Raw genomic sequence first — 19,588 nt, 5'->3', positions numbered from 1 at the left:
CTTCACAAAGAATATTCTAAAAAGAACCTCAAGGATCAAGATTTTTAAAAATTAATCATTTTTACTGTTTCATCAAAAACACTCAAGTGAAAGTGGCTTTTTCCCTGTGCTCTGTGAGTGCACAGAGGTAAACACCATGACTATGAGTATAGCTGGGGCTTAGCACTGCCTTGATGTGTGTGTGCTAGGTGCCAGCAATTTTACTCAACACTGCTTTAGTGTCATCAGAGCAAATGTCAACATAGTGGAAAAAGACAAATGTCTTTTGTCTTAGTACTATTACTAAGTAAGTATTTACTTGGTAAATACTAATAGTTTAGTAGCATTCGGATAATAGCTTTAATCTCATGGACCCCCTGAGAGGGTCTTGATGATCCCCAGGGGTCTTTGGCCCATGATCTGAGGACCAATGATCTAGACAGTGAGAAGGAAAACATGCTAAATTTGAAGATAGTTGATAAAGACCAGGAAGCAGACTGTGGATTCTATTCATTAGGTTGAAAGTTATTTCCCTGTTTGTAAATTTCAGCATATAGAACACTATGCTATTGCCAAAAAACCTTTGTACCAGACCCTGCTTTCTCTTTTTATTCTACTAGTTTCACTTGAAGATTCACTTTCCATCAAGTCACTTTCAACAAGGGCCAAGTATTTTCCCCTTAGCTCACTACCTACGTTGGAATGAAACATTGTTTGACCTCTACCAAGAGTATTAGACACTCTGACTTTAGAACCACACTTTGCTGAATTTCTTTCAAGAGTAACAGCATTTCTTCTATTTAAGAGTTCAAGACATCTGTGAGGATGTACACTTGGAGGCTTTAAATATATAAATTCTGGAAGGATTAATTTATTCTGAACAAAATTGTTTAATCTTTTGTCAATCTAGAAAACATACATGCATAAATTTCTTTAAAGGCATTTCAATTTCAACTTACTGCAAACCTAAGAAGGAGGCAAGACTTTCCAACCCCAGAGTCGCCAATCAGAAGTAACTTGAATAAATAATCACTGCAAAAAGAAAAAAAAATCACATTAACAAAAAGCATATTGCATTGTAAGTTCTACAACAAAAACACAGCCAAGACCAACGGCACACTGAGGAAGACTAAAGCCCATGAATGGCTTAACAGCAGCCAAAACTGCAACCAGCAGAAGTTTTTTTGATGAATCACTGAACATGACAGAATTATGTAAAAGTAAGATAGGCAATGCCACCCTTAATCTCTGAGATCGGCCAACTCCTACTTCCAAGGAAAGAATGCAAGGAAACATAAGTGACGTGCATTCTTTGAGAGTCTCAAGAAACTTATGCTAGATAAATCCCACTCCTCTGCAGTTTTAGAATACAGGGAGTTAACTTTCCATTGTTCTTGCCTCTTGCCAATAAAACAAATCTCTCCTTCAAATTCCAAGATGAAATCATTATTCCACAGCAATCCTCAAACAAAGGAGCTTTTATGATCCTTTCCTAGCATCCACCTGGAATTCTCCCCTTAAAGAAAAAAAAGATCATTTAACTTCTGAAAGCCTGTATTATAAATATTTTAAGGTGGAGATATGGTAAAATCAAAGGCTGTTCATGCAAATCCACAACTTTACCAACATTCTAACTTGCAGTAAAGCCTATTTCAGAGAACATTGACAGCTAGGCTCTGTTTATGTACATTTTACCATTGCCGAGTCTAACTCAAAAACGATCCCCAGTGACTCCCTCATGGACCTGAAGAGGAGAGACTGTCTACCTATGGTCTCCAAAGGAATCATAGATCCTTCCCAACTCCGATCACTTCTTTATGTTCTTTTAAGCAATTTCAAAAGGACAAAAAAATCCAGAATTTACAAATATTTTTTCAGTAAATAAGATTTTCAATTCTTTTCTTTGCGATTTAGCTTTTTAAAACTGCTACCTACTTAAGGCGAAACCCAAATATCCACGATTTAAATTTAGATTACAATTATCATATTTACATGTAAGATATAAAACTTTCAGAAGTGATAATCTGTGTGAATATTCATTGTTACCTAGGTTTACATAGTCATACGTATTACTTAAAACATATCTTTTTAATTTTACCAAGTTACCATAAATATGCTTATTGTCCCTAATTATAGCCAAAGGAAAGAATAAAAAGAAATCCAAAGTGCCCTAGTCAGCAGCAAAATAAAGGTCACATAAGAAAATAAGAAGCTTTTAAACAAGTCCTCAAGAAGAGGATTAAACTAAATAACATCCCTTCCAGGGGCTGGCCCCGTGGCCGAGTGGTTAAGTTCGCGCGCTCCACTGCAGGCGGCCCAGTGTTTCGTTGGTTCGAATCCTGGGCGCGGACATGGCACTGCTCATCAAACCACGCTGAGGCAGAGTCCCACATGCCACAACTAAAAGGACCCACAACAAAGAATATACAACTATGTACCAGGGGGCTTTGGGGAGAAAAAGGAAAAAAAATAAAATCTTTAAATAACATCCCTTCCAGTCTGAGATCATAAAGAAAAAAAATGAGGAGGGGGATAATCATTGCAAAAATTTACCCTTTATAAATGATACTTAATATCAAACAACTTTCATTAGGCAGTGAAGCTGCCGACTGACTCTAGTACTACTGATAGCTTCCTCCTTAATTAGATCAAATAAATTCTTAAGAATGCTGCACACTGACATTAGCAATGAGTATATGTTAAAATTTACATTTCAGTCAGCAAGAATCATCACATCATTGATACTACCATAGTTACTTAGTTTTTAACAGAAATTTTTTTTTTTAATTTTTTTAAAGATTTTATTTTTTCATTTTTCTCCCCAAAGCCCCCCGGTACATAGTTGTATATTCTTCGTTGTGGGTCCTTCTAGTTGTGGCATGTGGGATGCTGCCTCAGCGTGGTTTGATGAGCAGTGCCATGTCCGCGCCCAGGATTCGAACCAACAAAGCACTGGGCCGCCTGCAGCGGAGAGCGCAAACTTAACCACTAGGCCACGGGGCCAGCCCCCTTTAACAGGAATTTTGACACAGTAGATGCCCTGAATTTACCAATCTCGCTGAACACAGTGCGAGGCATCCAGTAAACACTCAATAAACATCCCTTGAATCAGCTGTACTGACCTGTCACAACAAAGAACAGCAGTGGGTCGCAGATGTTGCCTAACGTAGCATTCATTACCTTAAAGATCAATTTCTCTATTTCAGAGTAACCATAAGGCTTGAATAAACATGAATTCTTCCTAACTGTGTTACAAATTACATTATGGTTTCAAGAAATTAAGTCAATTTTTAAAAAATCACCTTTTTCAATTATCACATTCTTTTTAAATTTTACAGAATTATTTCAAAACTATTTATGTGTTTCTGACAGTTTAAAGTTCACAGCCATTATAAACAATATGAAGAACTGAGCACTCTTCTCTGCAATGAGATAATCATTGCTAAAGAAGACTATTTTGTTCTCTCCCAAACCATCAGCTTTACTAACATGACAAGAGACATGGAGAACGGCAAACAAAATCTAACTCACAAACTTCTTCCCCTTATTGAATACACACAGCTGGAGAGTGTGATCAACAGTATGCTACTTGCATTGGAACATTTTAAATTATCACTACCATAGTAGCTTATTTCTAAACTATTAATATACTGAATGTTCAAGAGAATTCAGAGATTTGAGACTGCTTAAAGATATTTCTGTAACTGTAATTTACAAAACAGAACACAGTAAGAGTGTTGACAGAAAATATGCAAATCTAAAATTAGAAAGCACAAGGTCAGAATTTTGGTACAGTCAAGAATAATTTAGCAAATGGTAAAACTTTAAATGAATTTTTTCTTTTTCCCTCAAGAATTTGGATTAAGTTTTCAGTATACAATATAATTTTGACTTAAGTGAAAAAATTGCATTATGCTAGCTGAGAACTCTATAGAGTTATAATTGTAATCGTCATTCTCCTAAATTAAGACTATCTAGTAAATCCTATCCACTATTTCCAAATCAGAACTTACTGAAGTCTTTTTCATGCGTAATTTACTATGACACTTCATACTTTCTCCCCCTAAGTAGTTGGAATCTGTTTTTCAGCACTCTTTTTTTTTTTTCAGTGTTGAGGAAGATTTGCCCTGAGCTAACATCTGTGCCAGTCTTCCACTATTTTGTATGTGGGTCACCACCACAACATGACTGCTGATGAGTAGTATAGGTCAGTGACTGAAAACCAAACCTGGGTGGCCAAAGTGTAGCATGCCAAATTTAACCATTAGGCCATGGGGCCAGCCCCTGCACTCTTATTTTTGACTTATCTGTGAATGAGAAGATAAACTGACTTATTCATCTGTATATCCAAAATCTAGCATTGTGCCTTTTAAAAAGCACACGCTAAAAGATTAGAGGACATTTTAATTTTGTATTTTTAATCAGGCCTCTTTCATTGTGAGATATATACAAAAAATATCTATGGCCATCCTCGATTAATATTTTGGGCAAAATGGAAAAAAATGGATGGGAACATGGCATGTTAAAAGGACATAGGAGGGACCGGCCCTGTGGCTGAGTGGTTGAGTTCACACGCTCTGCTTCGGCAGCCCAAGGTTTCGCCAGTTCGGATCCTGGGCGCTGCTCATCAAGCCATGCTGAGGTGGCATCCCAAATGCCACAACTAGAAGGACCCACAACTAAAAATACACAACTATATACCAGGGGGCCAACCTGAAATTTCTCTCGATAGCCAAGGCAGAACAATTTGAGCCACAAAATAAACAACCATGTACTGGATTATAACCCAAAGAATAAAATAAATATCCATGAGTCCGTAGTACTGGTATAAATCATTAAATAAATAAATAGCAGAGAAGAGACAATCTTCCTTATAGGATTCCAAATAATACACATAGAAGGAATGAGAGAAAGAGAAAATCAGTGGTAGAGATCACCACAGTAATAACTGCCACTGGCAAGATCCACCAATGAATACTAAAACTAGTGAGTGAAACTTTGAGAAACAGAATATCTGCATGCCCCCAAGTATGTACCCCAAAATATTTATTTATTACTGTGGTGGTCTTAACATATGCCTACAAATTCTTTGAATACTCCTCCCCCTAGGAGATGGAGCTTAATTCCCTTCCCTTGAGTGTGGGCTCTTAATGACTGGTTTCTTAGAGTATGGAAGGGAAAAATACTAACTTTAAAATGGGAGAAACCTGACAGATGCTAATTTTGATAAATGTAGCACGGGATGTAAGCTTAACATTAGCGTAACATCTTAAGTTAGGTGAAGGGTATACAGGACTTCTCTGCATTTTTACATTTCACAAGAGTTGTATTTTCACAACTCTTCTGTAAATCTAAATTTATTTCAAAAAGGTTTTAAAAAAAACTACGAAGACATTAGTGAAATGAGCACAAGCTGGCTTCTCATATTTTTTAAACATAAGAGAGACATAGTCTGTGTTTTCTCAAGTTAAACAGTTAAGGTAAGACCGACAGATCAAGGCTGGATGGAAGGGCAGACTCAGGGGAATTAACAGGCTTTTAACAACTGGATGGTAAGGTGTCAAAGAGAATAATAAGTAAAAACTTATTTTTTGCTATCAGTTCCTCCTGTGAGTCAACTCTTGGTTTACTTTAGCAATACTGGAGATTCTCTATTTCCATTATTTATGATCTGAACATATCTTGAGACCTATGCCATTTCTGCACGCAAGCACTAACATTTCCTATACCTTCAAAACAGTCACTTTTATGAAAGCATGAAACAACATTCTTTAAAAAAGTTTCTAAAACAGATTTTAGTTCAGAATTCCATTTATGGAGAATGTTTTCCTTTTTATGAAGTTACCAAACTGTATACATAAAATATGAAGTAGAGGATGAATCTGCTTGTTTCTGAATCTAAAATGCTAATGGGAATTCTAAAATCTCAAAAGAGACTGTTACGTGAAAAGATTACAGGACATTTTGTTTAGTAAAATTCATTTTCATTTTAAAAATTTTTGCACACAGATAAATGATACGGAAAAAAACGGACACTCCTAGATTGTAGCATTACAGTTAACTGATTATTTTTCCTTTATGCTTTTTTAACAGTCTGCAGTAAGCTTGAATTACTTTTATAACCAGGAAAAAAAAGCTATTTGAATTACTTTTATAACCAGAAAAAAATGTTATTTGAGGGGATTTGCTAATCAGAGGGTTTATTCAATGACTTAACATGCTTAAAAGTTCCTTCAGCACACCTGCCTACCATAACACAAATGATTTCTAAGTAGGTAGAGTAGGTCAAGGGTGTAAGCAGATAGCATTGGCACATTCCCAATACAGCCACAAGTGTATGAAGTCAACTTTCCGTATTAAATGAAAATAAACATTTTTCTTCTTTTATGAAATAAAATTTGGATTATCAGACATAGTTCACATGTCAGTGAGTATTTTACACGAGCAAGCTGACTGACATTAACACACCTTTCAACATCCCACGCTTTGGAAACATATACCAATGAAGAAAGATAAAAGTAAAACAGTGGAGGACTATAACGTATAGCTGCTTTTATCTAAAAGGTGGTATCCCCAAACACAAACTTCATAATGTCAGCTACAATATAAGTATACCTTAGAAAAGGCCTGCTATTTTAAAAAGGTCAGTGGAAACTAACTTTGTTCTCTTTCTTCTAGAATGAATTTACCTGCATGATGGGAATCATGTTATTTTACCTTTTTATAAATGTCATACTTAGAAAAAGCCTAAAACTAAGCTCACACATCAAATTCAAAACAAAATCAGGATTATGATATTATGATATAGTGGCCAAATAAACTTTAATTCACTATTAAACTAGACACTATTCTATTAGTCTTTGGGGTAAGGAATGATTAATAAAAACTTGGGCTGCAATTAATTGTGTTTGACATCAACTTTTCTTCTTCACTCACTTTAAGTAGGTTCCAAAGAATACAATTCAAAACTGACCATCATGCTGGAGGAAAGAGGTAAGAACTTAGTTACCTCATATGCTTCTATACTGTTTGAATTTTATAGAGCATATATTACTTTTGTGATCAAATTTAAAAGAAAAAAACCACGAACCTTCAGCTATGGAAAAAAGCAGCCTGTTAGGCAAAATAAACAGGCAAAATAATCAATTACCAAGAATCCTAAAGGGCAAGAGTTTTTCCTCCAAATTTAAGGAAACAGCCAAGCAATTTTTTAATAACTGTCCCCATAAGTGACCCTTAAAACTACATGTTTGCCTTTGATATTTAGACACAATGGATTAATTTTACAGGTTCCATTTTAGCTCTGTTTAGAAGAGTGTTCCAAAAACTCAAAGCTGGAATTCTGAAAATGAAGGAAACTTCGGTAGTGCTGAAAGAAGTGGCAAGTCATAAAAGAGGACAACAGAGTAGATGGTCTTATAAACTATTTAATGACAAATATTTGCTGAAAAATGCACCAAAAGGAGGTGTAAAAGTCCTCTATCTTCTTAACTTTCAAAGCCTGCATGTGTTTTAGAGCTGGAAAGATTTGTATTTGAATTCAGGCTCCGTTGCATACTAGCTATAATTGAGGCAAGGTACTCACCACTATGAGCCTCAATTTCCTCATCTGTAAAAAGGTTAATTAGCACTTTCTACCACCCAATTAGGCTTGTTGTCAGGATTAGAAATAATGCCTCTAATATCTCTAGCAGTGTCTCGCACATTATAGGAACACAATAAATGGCAAGTATTATTATTTTTCTTTTCTCACTCCAAACCACGTGACAACTTGATGAAAAATTTCAAGAGCTATAAACAAAAACTTTGAAGCTATTTATCCAAAGCTTCTGTTCAGATACAGGTGACGAAGTATCACAGGACTTTACCAGTACAATCTAAAGCAAAAGTTTAAAAATTACCAACTAATAGTTGTAAGTACTATGATCACACCAGTCACAACTCCCAAAACCTAGCAACACAAAATAGTAACATGGTCTGCAGCAAGTGGGTCCTCTCCAGCAAGAGAAAGGCAGTTCTCTGCTTCACTTCTTTACTCACTGAAAGACATCCACGACTTCTAAGGTCCCAAGTATAAAATATTCAACAACAGTCACGAGGACAGAAAAACTGAGAATGGATACAATAATTAACCTCAAGCCTAAGGCAGCTTTAAATATCAACCCAACACAAGATGTGAAGGAGAAAGTCAAAGGCCCTGTCATAATATCTATGTACCTCACAAACCGTTTTTGAAATTTTAAAAAAGACCTCTCCAATCATGAATTTTAAAAGTAACCACAAAAATGTTAGTTGTCTAATTAACTGGCTTAAATTTTAAATTCCTAGAAGTTAACCACACACAGTAAACTGGAAATAGCATACTTGGACTGTGAAATTACAGGCCCTTGAGTTAAAATTCCAACTCCGCAGTTTACTCTGAATGCCCTTGGGCAAGCCATTTAACTCTTCTCTGCCTCTGTTTCCTCAACTGTAAAACTAGGACACTATTTCTTCACAGGAGGAAGGGAAATAATGCACAGACATAAAATTTCTGGCTGCTGGTGAAAACTCAAATTGTTAGCTATTGACCACATTCCAAGATTAGCATCAAGCGTTCTGGAGAGTCCTCCCTGGTGCTCTGTTCCTCTCCATCTAAATCAAACATAACTAAAACTTTCTGTTAATAACAGAAATCCGAGGCCCTTTCTCCAAATCTTTTGAACCGTCTATTCTTCCATCCTATTCTTTAAAAGTATCACAAGATACAATTTGTGCTAATACTGTTATATTGATTATGCTTGTTTGACCACAAGTCATCTTCATAACTAACTGGTAAGCACCTGAGAGCAGAGTCCATGTTGCATAATTAAAAAACAAAAACAAAAAACCCCCTCAATTCCTAGCATACTTTAACTGATGAGAGAGAGAAAGAAAGGGCTGGCTGTTTATTTACCAAGCTTTCTTCCAAGGTAAAGCCAGGAGACAGAGAGACAGAGACAGAGACAGAGAGACAGACAGACAGACAGACAGACAGACAGACAGAGAGACAGAGAAAGAGAGAACCTACATACACATAGATGTACGTATGTATATGTATATATTCACCTGGAAGATTAAAAGTCTGTATTGAAAAAAACTGTTAAAGTAGACAAGGACAGAGATAAATGTATGATGATTAACATGTAGAAAAAACTTTAACTCCTGCCATTCACACATATTCTAACATCCCTTACTAGAATAAATATGTCAATGTCTGCATAGCACCATAGTTTACTCTTGAGACTCAGAACTGAGGTGGTACTAACCCCATTTTATAGACAAACAAACAAGCTCAAAAGGCATAAATGACTTGTATGAGGTAAGTGGTAGCCTGAACTTAAACCTAGGGTTTACAACTCCAAATGCTGGGGCCGGCCCGGTGGCGCAGTGGTGAAGTTCGCACGTTTTGCTTCTCCGTGGCCCGGGGTTCACTGGTGCGGACATGGCACCGCTTGGCACGCCATGCTGTGGCAAGCGTCCCACATGTAAAGTAGAGGAAGATGGACACGGATGTTAGCTCAGGGCCAGGCTTCCTCAGCAAAAAGAGGAGGACTGGCAGTAGTTAGCTCAGGGCTAATCTTCCTCAAAAAACAAAACAAAAACAACTCCAAATGCTATGTTCTTTTTATCACATCACGTTCTCTCAACGATATATTTTATATACTCAGATGATAAAAATTTCAGTAAATATGCTAAGTCCTACATATAAAACCTATCGGAATAAATCAAACTGTCTATGAACTAGCACACGGGACCCAAGCAAATATAAAGAAAAGGGTGATTCACTGCTTAAATTAACTTAGATCATTTGTGTTAGTAGAGAATAAGTTGGCTCAGCTCAAAAGAGCATGGTAAATTTTGGCATTCAGACATCATCAGCTTTAGTAAGTGATGAACCCAACTGTTCTTCATGAGGACATGTGCTAGCCACCAATCTACAAATAAAGCACTAAATAATTATCCATAGTATGGGACCAGCCCAGTGGAGCAGCAGTTAAGTTCTCGTGGTCCGCTTCGGCGGCACAGGGTTTGCCAGTTCGGATCCTGGGTGTGGACACAGCAGTACTCGGCAAGCCATGCTGTGGTAGGCGTCCCACATATAAAATGAAGGAAGATGGGCACGGATGTTAGCTCAGGGCCAGTCTTCCTCAGCAAAAAGAGGAGGATTGGCAACAGATGTTAGCTCAGGGCTAATCTTCCTCAAAAAAAAAAAAAATTATCCATAGTGCATGTTTCACAAAGTTGCTTAAATGTCCTTTTATAAACTAGCTATTCAACTATTTTTCTAAGTTCCATCTAATCCGCTTAAGTAAGAATACATATTACACTTGGCTAGGCACTTATCCTAACTACATCTGTATGGATTTTAAGGTAATAAAGATACTAGAGAGATGACCTATTGTTCTTAATGCGAATGCTAACATTCTATGAACTTAGTGTGCCTCTGTTTCAAGACTCTTGGAAACACTTCATATACTAGTAACTTAATGAGAAACAGGTAAGCATTTAAAAAAAAGAAAGAAGAAAAGAAAAGCACTGATGAGGTCACCAAAATAAAGCCATGCTGAAACAAATCTCATATTTTAAAATTAATTAGTTCAGGATACCAGATTTAAAATTAAACTGTCACTCCCAGGTTTCCACATTTCAAAAGAGTGGTAGTGAACACTCTCTTTTCTGTTTTCTAAATCTCCTAAATCAGGCATCCTTAACTTGAGGTTCATGAATAGTCTCAAGGAGTGTGAACAGCTTGCAACTTCACGCAACATGTTATGAGTATGTATGCACATGGGGAGCAGGTAGGTACAGAGGGTTCATGAAATGTCCCTAGGAGTACACGACCATAAATGGGTTAAGAATAACGATCCTAACTCAAGTTACTGGAAAATGTCTACAGGCAGAGTGGAAAGGACAAAAAAATAATTCTACTTAAGTACTATTGTCATTTAAAGGAAATACATTCAGACAAGTTAAATTCATCATTGTTCTTGGAAAACTTCAATTATACAATTCACTCAATTTTATTTGTAAAGTTTGAGGTACCGACTGCATAAAATACCCTGTGCAAAGACCATACCCAAATGGCTGGCACATACAGTTAAGCATTCCTTAAATAGGAGCTATTATTATTAAAGAATGGTGTTTCCAGGTGCTGGCCCTGTGGTGTAGTGGTTATGTCTGGCACACTCCACTTTAGCAGCCCAGGTTCATGGGTTCGCATCCTGGGTACGGACCTACAAAGCTAGTCGATCCATGCTGTGGCAGTGACCCACACGCAAAATAAGGAAGGCTGCCACAGATGTTAGCTCAGGACTAATCTTCCTCAAGCAAAAAAAGAGGAAGACTGGTAAGAGATATCAGCTCAGAGCAAACCTTCCTCACTAAAAGAAAAAAATTGTTTCCAAAGAGGGGTTCCCCTTATGAGCAAAGGCATGCATATGTAAAACTGCCTGTCAGAATTAGGAATCTACAAACATGGAACAGAGTTAACTGGAATCTGTCACAACCTGGAATTTAACAAAGCAATGTATTCTGACCAGTCACAAAAGTACCACAGAAAACTGCATTTCCTACTTCTCCTTTGCACCCTATGTCTTCACATGTTTAAGTCAGTCAACATCCAATAAACAACTGTTCTCTGGCTTCTTAAGGCCTCAGGACTATTTTTTTTCCCAAATAATAATAATCTGAAACACTGACAGGATGGTCCCAAAGAAAAGCCAAGACCTAAGTCTTCTTCCCTAAATTCTATTCCAGACGTGAAAGAAGCGATCTCAGCCCCAGCTTCTACAGGAAAACAGTGGGGCAGGCTGACCACTCCCCTAAGATTAAAAAAAAAAAAAATTTTTTTTAACATTTTGCCTAAATCTCTTACTAAAACTCCAAAATGTAGTTCAGGCAAAGAGTGGTAAAAAGCTGATAAGCTACATATCTAAAATATCTCATGCACTGGCATCCTACGCCCATTTTTGGTTTCTCGTCAACTTAAAGTATTTTTTAGCAAATCTTTAAAAATCTCAAAACTGGGGCCAGCTCCATGGCTGGGTGGTTAAGTTCACGCACTCCACTTCAGTGGCCCTAGATTTCGCAGGTTCGGATCCTGGGTGCGGACATGGCACTGCCCATCAGACCATACTGAGGTGGCATCCCACATAGCACAACCAGAAAGACCTGCAACTGGAATATACAACTATGTAACTGGAGGGCTTTGGGGAGAAGAAGAACCCAAAAAAAAGAAGATTGGCAGCAGATGTTAGCTCAGGTACCAATCTTTAAAAAAAATCTCAAAACCTTAAAAAGCATTTTATTTAACACTAAACATTTTCATATATCAAGAGAGAGACAACAGTAGATAACATTAGCAAAAGGAAGCTACTCTTACCTATCAAAAACAAAACAACTATTACAACTCCAAGTAGGAAAACCACCATATATGTACAGTCAAAGTTGCCAAGGAGAGAAAGCACACATACACAGCCAAAGGACTGCTAATAGGATGTGAATATAACAAGATATTAGCACATAGGTAAATTACTAAGACTGCTTCCAGAACAAGGAAGACTGAAATATCCAAGAAATAAAATTACACAAAAAGCAAAATTCTCTTTAAAAGCCAACTAAAGATTTGGCAAAGAGAACACTTGATTCTGAAGCTCTTCCATCTTTAAGACATTAAAAAAAAATTTTTAAAGATTTATTTGCTGGAATATGTAAGAAACTGTCAACATCCCTCATTTTAACTTAATTATGATGAAAAGGAAAAGAAATGTTTTTTTAAAGACTGGCACCTGAGCTAACAACTGTTGCCAATCTTTTTTTTTTTTCCTGCTTTTTCTCCCCAAATCCCCCCAGTACATAGTGGTATATTTTAGCTGTGGGTCCTTCTAGTTGTGGCACGTGGAATGCCGCCTCACCATGGCCTGATGAGTGGTGCCACATCCACACCCAGGATCCGAACCAGCGAAGCCCTGGGCTGCTGCAGCAGAGCATGCGAACTTAACCACTTGGCCACAGGGCCGGCCCCAGGAACAGAAATTTTTAAATGCAAAATTTGAGTTATCTTTAAATGATCCCACAAGATCATACATTCATGCTAACCTCTTAAGATGCACTTTGTGGAGATTCTATATAGCTAACGGAAACGTACATTACCCAAAGAATTACATCTGTTGATTCTCTACAGACATAAAGAAATCACATTCTGGATAGTGAGAACTGGTTACTTCACTTCTTTAAACTTTTCTGAACTTTTCAAACCACTACCAACACCATCAAAAAGTCAACAACACAACCAACAAAAAGAAAACTTACTTTTAGTTGATTTCTTTCTTTTCTAATAAAAAAATTCTAAAAATTATATGAAAGCCAGTAATGATACACTTATTAATGAAACTACACTCTGTCAGACAACAGAACTGATTTATCTTGCTTTTACTTTCAAACCCCAAGATAAAAGACAGATTTATTCAAAGCACAGTGCTGGGGCAAAAAAAGTCAAATGTTCCTTGAGTCTACAACGACAGAAAAGTGAAGTTTGAAAGGCTGATTAAATCTTGAACCATGATCTCAAATATCATTCTGGAGCCATGATAAAAAAAAAAAAAAGGTTAAAAAACATGGTAATTACCACATAATTTTTCTGCCGTAAAGAACTACAGTTGATCTAAGCAGACTACTATAGCTCTTACTAGTGTAGTTTACTGGGATATTCAGGACAGGGACACACACTTTATTCTTAACACATTCCTATAGATGAAACAGCCAAACAGATTTTCTTGACACCATAAAAACCCACCAGAAGGTAATGGATTAGGAAAAATGTTTCTGGTATGAGAATAACGTTAGGTATTTCTTAACCAGCGTGCTGAAATAATCACTGCCGGCTTCACCACCTATCTCAGAAAATCAAAATCTTTTTTCAGATCTCCAGAAAAAGAAAGCTCTGATCCTTTCCATCTACTTTTTCCACTGTTTGGATTCCACCTCTAGTTGCCTTGTGCTTTTGTTTGTACTTGAAATTCCAACGAGTCAGTCATTATCCTTAATTTCTACCATAAAGATAACCCAAGGTTGTCATTTCCCACAAATCAGCCAAATAACATGCAAAGTAATCAAAGGGACACCTTAAAATTAAAACAGTGACTGGCATATTTCTTATTCTCCTCACTCCCAAAAGCTCACAACTTAAAGACCATAAAGTAAAAGCATTCAGTAATAAAGCTACTAACAGGTAATCTTATGTCAATCAATATAAATCTAAAATCCTATTCCTTCTGAGAGAATCATACTTTCTTTTGTCAAGAGCCCATTTTCATTACCAAATTCAGCAGCACTGATAAAGCAGATTTTTAGTGTCTAACAGGAATAAGATAAATTCGTAAATGATAAACCAAAACAAGGAACATTTGGGGTGCATTCGTAAATATTACCTAGTATACTATTCTTTCACATTAGCATATAATGTGTCTGCTATAACACACATGTATTATAATGTGTAATATTGTACCTGGCATATAATAAGTGGCTATAAATGAGCTATTAAGACATCATGGAATCATGAAAGGCACTCACCCATTTAAAGTTTTAATTTAAGGAAAAAACATAAGATTTTTAGAACAAGGTGTTAAATGGCCTTATATTTGAGTGATAAATCTCTAAGTCTTTCTTTCCTTCTTTTCTCTATTTTCCAATCTTTCTCTAATTACTTTTTTTATGGTAACAAGCTTCATTAAAGACAAAAAGAAGAAACTGCTGAAGTCAGATCGCTAAAAATCTGCCTGCTGGTTGCCCTTGTGACCTTCCCGAATATAATATCCATCACCTCCTCTCATAAGTAATTTTCACTAACGCTTTTCCAAAATTCCCAGATTATTTTACTAGACACAGTCTAGAATATAAACACAGTAGCCAGGTACTGGCATACTCCATGCCAGAAAAAATTAAAAAATGACTTCTAGCTTTGATTCTGTTGAGGTTATTAATCTAGAGTCCTCAAAAGAAAGAATGGTTTGGCACTGAATTTACTTGAGAATTACTATCCTTGCCATTTATTAAACCATTCTTCCTTCTTCCCTCTTGAAAAATCCTCCTCACTCCCTTCTGCTTCTTCAAATCCACTGCTAATAATTCTCTTACAGGTCTCTTTTCTATAAAGTCTTCCTGGACCCAACTAACCAACCACAAGCCTCACCTTCCTTTGAAATCTTGCTCCTCCAATCCATGCTGCACATCTAGAACTTGCTATATCTAGAGGTATTTGATTTATATACAATCTATTTTCTATATTCCATTATAAACTCCTTGAGGGTAAGGATCATATTCCTAAATCCTGGCACTACTAGAATGTCTTACATGAAGATGACGCACAAAATTAAAGTGCTCTTATAGTTTTCCAAATTCTTTTACAAACACTTGAACCTCACAACTACCCTGAGAGGAACAATGACTCCTACTATCCTATTTTACAAAAGGAGAAACAAATTCAGAAGCTAAATAATTTGTCATAGTTCTGCTCAATTAATCTTCAAGATTTATTTACAGTACTAAATACATGTAGCAAATCTAAGAAATTCCCTGAACAGAAGAGGTTTACAAACCTCTATAAAGTAGCAAATCCATGTACTTTATTGTTGCCAGGAAAACTACTAAATTAGGGACCTCAAGTTCAACTCTGCTCAATTATGCAAAACCTTGTCCTTGGAGCTCTTTATAAAGAAATAAAAAATTGCCAACATAGCAAATATGGCTCTATTACACCACTACCCACAACTTCTTAAAGTATATAAAATTTTAATAAAATACTATGGCTTCTGTTTAGTACAAAAGGGGATATTTCAGCTTCAAACCACAGTATTACAAAACTTGAAGTCAGAATGCATTTTGCAAGAGCCATGTGACACACACATGACAGTCAGCTAAACCGATGGGTGGACGGACCTCTTAGGGGAAACGCTTAGCAGTAAGTGACCAAAGCAGCAAATAAACTCAACTTTTAGGACAAATACTGATTTTATGCTTTAAAAAATTCCCCGTCTCCCCCAAAATCTTCTGACACTGAAGAGGAATAACAATTAAATCTCCTCTAATTATTCATTAATTTATATACGCAAATTGTAGGAGGATTTTTTTAAAGGGCCATTAAGGAGAGCCCAACAAAGTCTTCCCAGGGAAAGTGAACCCCAGTTCCCAGGAAAGGTGCCAGGTGTGTCACATCTGCCGGGGTGACTTCTTGAGTAAGCAAGAAAAAGAAATGCATTAACTTTTCATGACAAGTCATGGAACCTCATTCCCTATCTGCAAGCACTCAAGTAGGTAATGCAAAACCTACAGATCTATCATGGGGTCCATTCGTTTCTCTTTCAACCTGACAGCAGTGTCTTCCCTTAATTTGGTAACACTGTCAGAAAGGTGTTCCTACGTCTTAGTTTTAGGTTTTCTTTTTTCCTGACCTACACAAGACAAAATGACTTTCGTGTCCTCTAAAAGAAAATTCTCACAAATGCCCAGGTTTTTAGGAAGGCACTGGGCCTGGCAAGTTCTTAAAGAACTCCAGGAAATAACTCAAAATGAGAACTAAACATTTTAAATCGCTTCTCACCATCTACTCATTCCCCTCAATCCCACGCAGTCCTGAAAAGCATCCATATTACCTGCAACCTGGCGGGGAGGATGCAAGGAGAGGGAGCCAACAGGCTCAGGATTTACAAGTAAAGCTGGTTTCCACCCAGCCGATTCTGACAGCTCCGCAGAGTGCGGGAGCAGGGACTGACAGTGCCCTCTAGGAGTGCTCTCCCACCCCCGCCCCTCCCCTTAAAAACAAGTCCTCCTTCAAAAGTCACTGCCTCCACAAGCGGCCCCTTCCCACCACCCCACCGCCGACTCCCAAACGCCCCAACCCCCTCAGCAGACTGGTCCTCCGCCCCGGCCCCGCAGTCAGGCCCTCCAACCTGGCCCGGTCCAGGCCCGAGCAGCTCGCCCCTCCAGCCCGACCCCTCCCCCGGCCGCCCCTCCTCCGTCAGACAATGGGGCCCCACTCCCGGCCGCAGCCTCTCCTGCCCCATCACCCTCCCCTCACCGCGGCCGAGGCCGCTCCTCCCGCCCCAGCCCTCCTCGCCCCCTTTAAGCTTTCCCAAGCTGGCCCACCGACCCAGCCGACCGGCGCTCTCCTGCACTCACTATTCGGGATTCATGCTGGACATGTCACTGCAGCTGCCGCCGCCGCCGCCACCGCCGCCCTTGCTGCTGCAGCCGCCGCCCTGACTCTCCGCACCACGGGTAACCGAAGGAGAGGAATGAGATAGGCTGTTCGGGGAGAGCAAACGTCTTCCCCCACTCGGTCCCCTTAGAACACAATCAGCAGCCGCCGCCACTCAGCTATCGCTTCCACCCAAAATGGCCGCCGGCGAACCAGGAAATAGGAAAGCCTTAGACAGAGGGGGTCTTTACATAGCCCAGAGGGCGGCCGCACCGCCCGGCATGCCGGGAAAGAGAGTTGCGAGTGCGGCTGTGGCCGCTGAGACCGACGGTGTGGCGCGGCGGCCGGGACTCCACTTCCCGTCGAGCCCCGCGCCCCTGGCGCATGCGTACTTGAGGGGTTGTCGCCCGCCCCATTCCCCACTCTCTCGCCACCCCCTCCGCCCCTCCCAGTTCCCCTCCCCGCTGACTCGCTGGCTAGGACTTCGGTCGGACTCCCCCTAGCGGATTGGCTAAGGCCGAGCGGCCCTGGTGATGTCATCAGTGAGACGTGGCAGCCGGGCGAGTCAGCGCCCCACGGGGGAGGAGGGAAGGGAGGGGCAGAGGGCGGTGCCAGCCGCCGAGGGAGGGTGGGGGTGCGGGGCGATCAGGGGATTCCGAGGGTTGGGGAGAGACGCGTCGGTCCGGGAGGAGTCCCTGAGTGCCGAGGCCTGGAAGGAGGCGGGGTTGGAGGCCACTCCTGGCAGGTCCTGCCGCCCGTGGGGTTTTCAGCTTGAGGCTTGAGCTTCCCGGCTGGCCCCAGCATGTCCGCTCTGAGGACGGAAGGGGAGTCGAGGGGCCTCTGCTGAAAACTTCGGAGTTTCTGGAAAATACGAAGCCATTCTTTCAGTTCTCTTCCTCACTCACCCAACCCCACTAGGTCCAGTCATCGTCCAGTGTTGGCCGCAGGCACTACCATTTTCTTTTCTGTTCTTTTACCATTCTCTTTCCAGCCCTGCTCTTATCACTGCAGCCTGGTATTGCAGTAGGCTGACTGCCTCTTTTTCCTCTCTGCCCCAGGCCTTTTGCACACACAGCCAGATTTATCTTCCTGAAACAGAACTTTCATTGCGAGCCCACAACTTTCAGTGTATCCACTTTCACAGCCCAGGGTCAGCCAAAACTTCGAGGTCTTCCTGTCCTGGTCCCAGCCTTCAAATTGAATTGTACTTATTTTTAGTTGATATTTAATGCTGAGCTGTTCTGCAGGATTGGAAAGTAATAAGCGATAGAAACACGCAATTCATCACTATATAATGCCTAGAAACTCTGGGAAAAGTAATATTAACAGAATGTTTTTTAAAACCTTATGGTCTTAACAGCTCTCTTTAATCAGCTCGGGAATGTAAATCTCCACTAAACTTTAACACATTATCTTGGGTTATTTAATTACAAAGGGCATAGTATAATACATTGTCCAAAGTTTATCTTCCAACTTGTTCTAAGAACCAAGAAAATTATCTGCTAAGAGTGATTGCAAAATCACTTTAAATCCTCATGACACCAAAAATATGGAAAGAAAGCTGTTCTTAGTTCTACCCATTTACTAACTACACCATTTAACCCCCAAATTCCACCATGTGGAACTTCAGCACACAGTACCCTAGAGTTCCTTCACGTCTGGTTGGCTTCTGAAATGAGCATGGTCACCACACTGTGGTGAAGTACCCTGAATGGATCAAGGCTAGACATCAAAAAGTGTTTATTACCTGGACCCTGTCCCTTCCTGGTTATTGTGATTTCCCAGAGGAAAAACTCAAAATCTCCGAAGAACTCATCCTGAGCCAAAAAGACAATTTTTAACCTGTCCCTCCCCTTGGAGGTATACTCCTAAACTTCCTTTAATTAGCTGTTTCCTTTCCCAACAAAGAATTACCTCCTAATAACTTTTAACTTAAGTGAGAGAGCAGTTGTAAGAATTAAGTAAAATGGGCTATGAAGCATATAATTCTATGACTTTGTGGGCACTTGGTAGGTGCTAGTTACCCTTCTCCTTCCCTTAACTTCTCTGACAGTTTTCAATGTACCTGCTGTATACCAAGCACAGAGCGCCTCATATCTTAGTGATGGGGTTGTAATATGCAAGGCGATCAGGGGCAGCCTAGCTTGGGAGGGGTGGATTGTTGTTTCCTTCCCCAACCTACGACTTATGTGTCATTAACATTAAGACTTCCCCCTCAAACTTAAAGTGTCAGTTTTGCTGATTCAAACTTTAATGTATTTTATGTTTAGGTGTTTAAGAGTAACTACTTTTAGGGACCAGCCCCGTGGCTGAGTGGCTAAGTTTGCGTGCTCCGCATCGGCGGTCCTGGGTTTTGCCGGTTCGAATCCTGGATGTGGACATGGCACCACTCAT

The 19,588-nt window shown here is 39.3% G+C and overlaps 1 protein-coding gene across 1 annotated transcript in view; it reads right to left on the bottom strand.

The window, feature by feature from the left end:
- RAB1A (RAB1A, member RAS oncogene family) overlaps nt 1–18,055 on the bottom strand; it is a 28,688-nt gene extending 10,633 nt beyond the window's left edge. The window contains exons 1-2 of the mRNA XM_044772588.2: nt 17,176–18,055; nt 939–1,011 (exon numbers count right to left, since the gene is read on the bottom strand). Coding sequence (XP_044628523.1) covers nt 939–1,011; nt 17,176–17,198 — 96 coding nt within the window. The 5' untranslated portion in view covers nt 17,199–18,055. The remainder of the gene's footprint in view (nt 1–938; nt 1,012–17,175) is intronic.
- Nucleotides 18,056–19,588: the final 1,533 nt, after the last annotated feature.

This window comes from Equus asinus, chromosome 6, assembly GCF_041296235.1.
Source record: "Equus asinus isolate D_3611 breed Donkey chromosome 6, EquAss-T2T_v2, whole genome shotgun sequence".
Lineage (NCBI taxonomy): Eukaryota > Metazoa > Chordata > Mammalia > Perissodactyla > Equidae > Equus > Equus asinus.
This window is presented reverse-complemented; position numbering and strand designations above follow the sequence as displayed.